Genomic DNA, 8723 nt, shown 5'->3' on the forward strand with positions numbered 1-8723 from the left:
AATCTGATACCAAACAACATGTCTTATCAAAGAGGCACAACTGCTGTCATAACTGATACTGATACCAAATAAACATGTCTCATCTTTGAAACAAAATTGCCATTATAACTGATACCAATATGTTCAAGTGACATACCTTAAGTAACACAGCTTCTACCATAACTGGCACCACTGTTAATGTTCTGAACATCATGAACATCGCGATCATTTTAGGAAATTCCTAACTACGCGTTTAATGTCCCTTTTAACACTAAAAAGTCATTTTGAAGTAGGACCTTCAAATTCAATATGGCTCTCTGGGAGGACTGAAAAAAGAGGGTGGAGAGCCCTGAAAAATTTCCCATACCTCAAAAATGCCCTTTTGGTGATTTGAACCAGAACCCATCCGCATAGAAACCCCACATGATACCAGCTGAACCAATGCCGCCCCACCCCCCCCTCTCAATAACAATGGTGATGGCCATGTAAAAGAAACACAGTACGATGCTTGTGGTTAGTTTGTTAGAAAAAAATGAAAGAAGATTTTAAAATTTGCAAAAAGCTGGACAAAAACAAATCATGGTGAAAGTCAGGAGGGTGAATGGAAGTTTTTAAAAAAGTAGGCCTACAAGGAGACATGTTGAAATAATATGACACACGGTGGAATTGTATGCTCGTTAATTTTTGGGCAAATTGAGTTATTGGTAGGGTCTTAAAGCCTGTTCATTCCCCTAACTTTTAAAAGAAAAAATATCCGTCTATCTTGAATAGAGGTCCAGATATTTAGATAAAAAAAGCCAATCTGGCAGAAAATACCTGTTTCTTCATTTTCTTTATTTTGACGAGCGCCTGATTTCACCACGATGTCTTACATACATAAGACATTTTGCAAAGTGATGAATCTAAGCAGTTGATATAACATACACATAAAGTAATTTCCATCTAAGAGCCCTGCAATTGAGAGACAGAAAAAGCAGGTCCTTCGGCGAACTGGATTCTTAGGCTGATATCAAGAGGTGCACCCCCTACTTGTTGGCATCCATAGTTCATACAGTGAAATCCAATTATAACGAGTCCTGAAATAACGAGAAGTCTGTTATAAAGACACTATTCTAAAACCCTGTTTTTTCCCCTTCTTTATCTTTGTAAATAAAATACTGCTATAGCGCAATCAGACCAACATGCGAGTTGGTTATAGCGGAATATTGCTGTTGCTGTGCACAGCACATAGGCCATTTATTCTTGCAAAACCTCGCTAGTTGTTGGTGATCTTGCGAAACAAAGAATGGGAGAGCCCATGGGTGCCAACAATGAAGGCGGAGTGAATAAGTGGGGAGGTTGTGGTATGCACAGACAAGCAGAACGCATCGCGTGATAGGCCAGCCTAGTCTAGATTATCTAGGCCTACCACGTCTCTCACTTTTCCAATGCAGTGATGGAGAGGTCACAACAATGTGACTGTGATGGATGGGGTGAATGTGTGGCGTACGCAAGCAGACAGAACGCACCACAGGGTGTGGTGGGGTGGGGGACAACACAGCGGACGAGTTAGCCTGGAGAACTTAAAAACAGGTTCGATTTTTGATCAAATACGACCTATAGATCATGTTGAACCAAATCATCATCAGGGGAGATTACAAAAAGAAACGAACAGACAACCAGACTCATAGATTTGGCCTACTGCACTATTTCCCTTGAATTTATTACTGGATCCCTTTTAACGAGAATCCTGCTATAACAGATGTTTCGCACCGGTCCCCTCCCTCTCGTTATAACATGATTCCACTGTACTATGAAAAAATGACTTGTAGACAACTGAAGCCCAAGGGAAGATAGGGGGATTTTGCTTCCTTTTTTCATCAATCAAAAACGTGTGTGTGTGTATGTGTGTGTGTGTGCGTGCGTGCGAGTGTGCATGCATGTGCAAGCGTGCGTGTCTTAGACATGTGCGTTGTTTTGGGTGTTAATGCAGATCCAGAGGCTTCAGAGTGAATTTTTATGATGCGACATTTTCATTATGATTTAATAGTGCACGGAACTGAAAAAAGAGTAACAGTACAAGTCTCACCACTGTGTAACTAAGATAAGGGAAAGAATCACTGTGAATAGGCCAGCTTTTGTAAGACAATCCGCCGTTTTGACCACGTAAGAGGGGCAAGTGATTGTACCAATTGATAACCATTTAGCAACTGATCCTCTTGGAAAAGCTCACACATGCCTAACAAAACATTTTATGTACTTGTGCATGGAGAGTATAGATGTTATCCTCCACCAGTCCATTCCAACCTCTCTTCCTTTGCCTCAACCTGCTTGAAGTATGATAAAGAGGCTCAGAAAAGATAACTGCCTATGGCAATTTTCTATTTTAAACAGGTTCTCAGGCAGGCAAACTAAAAAAAAAAAATGTTACGTGGTAAAAGCAGGTTCTTAAGCGGATCGTTCTTAGGCAAAGACCACTGTAAAAATTTACATCGACATATTTACATGATACATACACAAACCCACAAGAGTCAGCACACTCAAACACACACACTATTACCAATATGCATACAAACACAAATATAAGGGGCACACAAACAGACATATACACACTCATATGACCCACAAACATTAAAGTATACATGAACACACACGAACACTTTCAAAGAAAGTATATGTAAGCACACACATACACACAAATGCACTCACGCCCAATCACTTGGTCACTTTACATGAGGGCCAACTAGGACAAACAAAGAGACCTAAATGTATGTAATCATAATTCAGTCAAAATAACTCACTTAAATTAAACTTAAATGTATTTGAAAAAACTCTAGTATTCAAAAGAAGCCTGTTAGTAGGTGTTAGTAGGTCAGAGTGATAAAACAGGGGGAGGGGGGGGGGGTTTATTAAGATGAAGATAAATTTATCACATCACTATTATTTCTATGGCTGGCAACAACTGGGCTACACGAGACTTGTACAGTAATTCATGAGATAAAAAAACAACACACACATTTTGGGCTAGCCCAAAACATAACCTATTTAATAGAAGTCTGCCAACTGTACGAGGCACTTGAAAAGGAAATATTGACTCAACCCTAGGAAAAAGACCCAAAACTCAACAGGAGCCTGGAAAATCTTCAGCGAACAGCAACCTTAGTATTAGATACTCAACTGGAATGTCCATTTAGAGGTGAATAAGAAGAAACAATATACACAAAGAGAAAGCCATCAGTACCATAATGGACAATGATAATGATAGCAAATGTTCTACCCCTCCATTGTCACAATCTAGCTCATTTAAATGGCAGGCTGCTTCAACTCTGCTTGGCAGATTGAGAGCTCGAGAGTCAAGCGATGCATGTAAGCACAATAAAGGCTATTTCATGCAAGTAAAAAGCAAGACAGAAGGGTAGAAATAACAGCAGGAAGGAAAAGATGTAAGAAGTGTCAGCGGAGCCCTCCACCCTCTGGCATGCCTGTAACTGTAAAGGCCAACTTAGGCAAAGTGAGATCCTACCATGTCTAACTACCTGTCTCCATAATTTCAATGGACTACAGCTCACAGATCCTTACACTGAGACTGTGAGGACCCAGTTGAAGAAGACTAAGGGGAGAGATGAGAGTAACATCGAGTGTTTTCAAAAAAATGAAAGAAACATACAGTTAGAAAAAGAAAGAAGCGTCCTCCAAACATACCTAAAATGATAACAGTGAAATCTGCAAGAAAAAAAAATGGTAAAAAATCAAACGTGACTTCAACATCAACCAGGCACTTGATTCTAAACAAACGCAAGAGTTTTGCAAAGACACAGCACATTATTACAGAGTACAAAATAATCCTCTGGGATGGATCCTGAAGAGGGGTGGAGAGCAAAGATGGACATGTTCAGACTGTAGTGACCCCAATGCTGATGACAAGGTGTGACAAAATATTCATGTGTAGTAGTAAAACTTAAAACAAAACGTGCTAGAAGCCACATGCATGCTGGTAAACTATTTTCTTGCCAATCCACAATTTATCATTGATATCTTGTGCCACACCAGTGTCATTCCATGATAGCTTGCTGTTGAGCAGGAATTTGCGTTATACAAATGCTGTCTATTATCATATCTGGTGCCGAGTCTGTGCCAATTTGTGACATACCAAAACTATCTCACCTGCAAAACAGATCCCTTTTCTTGATGTTTAGACCTACTCTATGCTTATTTTTATTCTCTGAAACCATCTTCTCATAACTTATTCTTTTGTTTTCATTTCAGTATGATGTATAATATATCTAATATGTCAACTCATTTGAGAACATAAATGCAGTATCTTGTTAAACTCCCAGCAACCTTTCAACCTGTCTCAAACTGGTCTGACGCAGCAATGAAAACACTAGAGCATGGGAAGAGTTACAAGCGATCTAGTGTACCTGTGTTGGATACGCGGAAAAGATTTGGGATAACAATTTAACATAAAAAGATAAATGGATGTCTTTTAATGGGACATATACAGAGCGAACATCAACAATGACTTGAAGACATTCTTAAAGTGTTTCCCAATGTTACCTCAGATGTTACCATAACATGGAAACAGTTCACAAATCAAATCTCTATTATACTTGTTATCAGTTCCCTTGGCAACTACTACATTTTATAAACATACTGTGAAACTTCTATCATGCAATACTGAGAAACTATACTTACAACATACTCGCGGACTTAACTAGAAAAAAAGAGATGGCACATGCCAAAGGTACAACGTTAACGGGAAACATTCTAAAAATTATTAGTTTTAAAAGCTAAGGCATTTTATATGCAGTCTCGCTAAGAAAGCATTCCATCATTCCAACAAAAACAAGGCCAAACTTAAAAACAAAAGCAAGCTGAACACAATCTGATCAGTGAAGTGTAATCTACAAGGTAATGTGTCCATGTAAATGAAAAAAACCCCAAACAAACAACAAAAAAAACCCAGAAAGAAATTCTCTCTCATATATTTTGCAATCATGAGGTAAATTGACTACAAAAGAAAATCTGGAATGGAAAAGAATAACAGACTTGTAAGGCTATCCAAAAGTAAAATGCATAATTTGAAAAGTGGCCCTTGATATGGAAAACAGAAGTTGAAATCAATAATATGGCAATGCAATTAGCAAAATGTGGTCATAATTATCATAGGCACTCTACCTACTACTACCATTGCAAAAACCCTTGGGCCCATCACAAAATTACAAAAGAGAAAGAAACAAAAGTTCGACATCTAAGCAAATTCTTTTCCCCCAGCTCTACGGAAGTGGGGGGGTGTCAGTTTCTTTCCAATTTCACAACAGATCTGCTGAAGCCATAACCAATGACAGTATACTACTTTGCTTTAAAGCAAAAGATGTAGAAAAATTAATTAAAAGAAAAATACAGCCCAATGCACGCTCATGCAAGTAGATCTTTAAATACACAAGACAGACACACTGTCAATAAACATAGTCAAATTTTGAATTAAAACAAGAACCGAAAGCCGCAAATCCAAAGCAGGTCAGTCCATGTCCAGATCATAAAGCAAAGAGTTGGAGAAGTTAAATGCACACTGCGTGGCATGCTCCCCTCCGTTGACTGGCCGCTCCTCCCAACTCAACATGGTGTCCACCTCAGACTTTGGCTTGTCAGCATCCTTCCCATTTTCTTGAGCCTTTTCCTGAAGATCCGCTTTCTTCCCATCTCCGCCGTCCTTCTCACTTGAGGCATCTTCCACTGTTCCTACCTTGTCTTGCAGCCCTGATATCGTGGTACCTTCCTTTGCCTCATCCCCTCCACCATTTCTGCTCGCTAGTGAATTGTCAATCTTAAGTTTTGAGTCCATTTCCTCTGCCATTGAGCTCACAGCATCCACAAAATCGTCGTCGCTATCCGCCTCTTCCTTGTCCACCCCGTCCCCTTCCCCGGATTGACCCGTACTTGCCGCCATCTTGGTTTTTATCTCAGACACAATTTTTTTATTTTTCTCACTTTGGGCTTTTTCAGAACTATCTGCAGTGGAGGTACTAGAAGTGCCTGCACTGCCGTTGTCCCTAACACCATCACTCACACGGTCACACACACCAGCCTGTGAAGGCTCAGACATTTTAGTCCTAAAATCAAGCTCATCCTCAGCGCCTGGTATCACACGGCTATCAGAATCCGTACTCAGCAGCTGGTCATCACTACGGTCAGAACTCTCGTTCTCACCCTCGCACTTCTTTGAGGCTCCCTTCTTATTCCTCCCACCTCTCTTCCCCCGCTTTTTGCTCTGTCCGGTGGGCTCCTGGCCAATGGCACTGGGTCCTGGGTCAGACAAGGCACGGGAGAGAGGGGCCCAGGCCCTGCTAGAGCCGTTTGTCCCAGGAGCAGAACTGGATGGGTCAACTTCCTCCTCGCTGTGAGAGTGAGAGTCGCACATTGCACTGTGTGGAAACTCCTCGCTACTTCCTTCACTCGTACCCTCACTCGTCCTTCGTTGTTTCCCATTCAGCTTCATCTCTCTCTTCCTCTGACGACGACGCTTGGATTTGAGGGCTGGGGTCATGCTTGATGGCGAAGCGGATGACTTGAAGGATGCGCGGTCCACGTATGAGTTGAAGGAAACTGAGCGCCGCTTGGTGAAGGAGGAAGAGGAAGAGGCTAGCGGGTCACTCTCTTCAGCTGAGCGGGGACTCGATGGATCGTCCATACCAAAGTCTTCACTCGACTCTGACACTGTCCGCTGTTTCAGGATGCTGTGCAAGTTAGGCCGAGGGTGCCGATGGACCACTTCTATCTCTGCAGATGATGGAGGGTCATACGAGTCTGCTTCATCTTCTTCGTCATCATCCAGGCCTGCATTGAGTTTTTTCTTCGACTTGGGAGGCTAAAAAAGACAAGATAAAAAAGCCAATATGACAGTGTAAGTGTAAGCAAAACAAATTGAAGTTTTCTGAATATCAGTATGACATGCACCAGGCTACATGATGAACATTTTTGTGAGTGGTGTAACTCATAGTGAGTCACAGGGAACTGTAGCAAGCACTCATCCGAGTTGTGTTGTAGAAGGCATAAAACATTTACCACAAACAAATCTAAACAAGACTATTAGAGAAGTGGAAATGTTCCAGAATGCTGTAGGTCCTGATGAGGTCATAAGAATTGTGAAGTGAAAATAATCTACTTTCACAAGTAGGGATATCTACTCTTTAGGTGCAACTTTTTACTACCATTGCTATTAGCATCATCATCATTATTATACTATAATTATTATATATCATTATCAGTATAATTATGATATGATAATAATCATTGTTATCAATATCATGACTAAAATAACACTAACTGTTATTATTATTGTCAACATTATTATTATACATGCAAATATAATTATTACTGATATATCATCATATTATAATTATAATTATAATTATCATCATTATTTTCATCATCATTATCAACATTATAATTTGCAAAAAATTATGGGAAACAGCCAAATATCATATGTACAATATTTCTCATAGCCATGCTTATGGCGCCCACCTTGATGTCTATGGTGAGCCTGTGCTGGTTCATCTCGCTGACCGCCAGCTGGGGCGTGGCCTCGTCCTGTGCCGGCATGGCCTCCGACGACTCCTCCTCCTGGAGCGTGGCCAACTCCTGCCGCAGGTTACACTCGGTCAGGAACTGCTGGACCTGGGGAGAACATTGATGGAGAGATTTGAGTGTTTTTATATCTTAGAAACCCATTGACAGGTCAGAAACAGTTGGGTCTGAGGAGAATATTGGTGGAGAGATTTGAGTGTTTTTATATCTTAAAAAACCCATTGACAGGTCAGGAACTGTTGGGTCTGGAAAGAAATTGGTGGAGAGATTTAAGTGTTTTAGAAACCCGGTGATAAGTCAGGAACTGTTGGGCCTGGGGATGAACCTTTCCTTAATTTAAATTATAGTAAGAGTTTTAAGGCACTTGCAAACACAAATAGGTCATATAAGAGCCGAAGAATAGAGGTGTCATTATAGAGAGTAACATTCAAAGAAAAGAAGGAAGAGGTATAAGAACAATAGATGTTTGATAAGAAAGAAAGAGCAAACCACACCAATTTTCAAATCAAAAGATCATACTTTAGGAGAAATTGTTTCGGCAGATTTGAGTGTTTTAGAAACTCATCTATACAATGGAGATAATTTCAGAGGTGGGCTGCTTTGACCCTGCCAGTCAGGGCCAGTCCGAGCTGAGTGGGATACAACATACCGTAGACAGATAAACAAACTCAACTTTTAAAAGTCCCAACTTGGGACTGTGTTTTCGTCATGCAACACCAAAAATCGTAACTGAAACACCACATACCCTGGTTTGTAGAGACAGTTAGATTAATATATCGCAGGTCTAGATCTAGAGGGAAAACTGTTTTAAGTGACTTTTTACAAATTTTACAGGAGGGGAAAAAAACTTTCTCATTTCAACAGAACGCAATTCTAGGATCTGAAACTCACATGCAGTGTTGAAAAAACAAACTTGAGCTCATTTTGTACATTGTTTTCTAATCAATTTCTTCCATTCTTGTTAAATCAAACAAAGTGTCACATAGAATACCTTTTTTCTGCATAAAAGAATGAGAATAGTTTTTTTCAGCAGAGCCCTACAATAGTCTTCCTCATTTTCTACCACTGGTAGCAATTTTTTGAAGTGGGAAAAGTACTATAACTGCCACATATATAACAATTTTTCTCATGTCTTCTCAAGTAGGAGACACAATTATTTTTTAAAATATTTTTTTTGG

General features: G+C 40.1%; 1 protein-coding gene across 1 annotated transcript in view; it reads right to left on the reverse strand.

Moving 5' to 3' along the window:
- Positions 1-4179: 4179 nt before the first annotated feature.
- The window catches only part of LOC101860893 (protein kintoun), a 25793-nt gene continuing 21249 nt past the window's right edge, over positions 4180-8723 (reverse strand). The window contains exons 2-3 of the mRNA XM_005097858.3: positions 7483-7635; positions 4180-6826 (exon numbers count right to left, since the gene is read on the reverse strand). Of these exons, the coding sequence (XP_005097915.2) occupies positions 5480-6826; positions 7483-7635 (1500 nt within the window). The 3' untranslated portion in view covers positions 4180-5479. The remainder of the gene's footprint in view (positions 6827-7482; positions 7636-8723) is intronic.

Source organism: Aplysia californica, unplaced genomic scaffold (assembly GCF_000002075.1).
Source record: "Aplysia californica isolate F4 #8 unplaced genomic scaffold, AplCal3.0 scaffold00165, whole genome shotgun sequence".
Classification (NCBI taxonomy): domain Eukaryota; kingdom Metazoa; phylum Mollusca; class Gastropoda; order Aplysiida; family Aplysiidae; genus Aplysia; species Aplysia californica.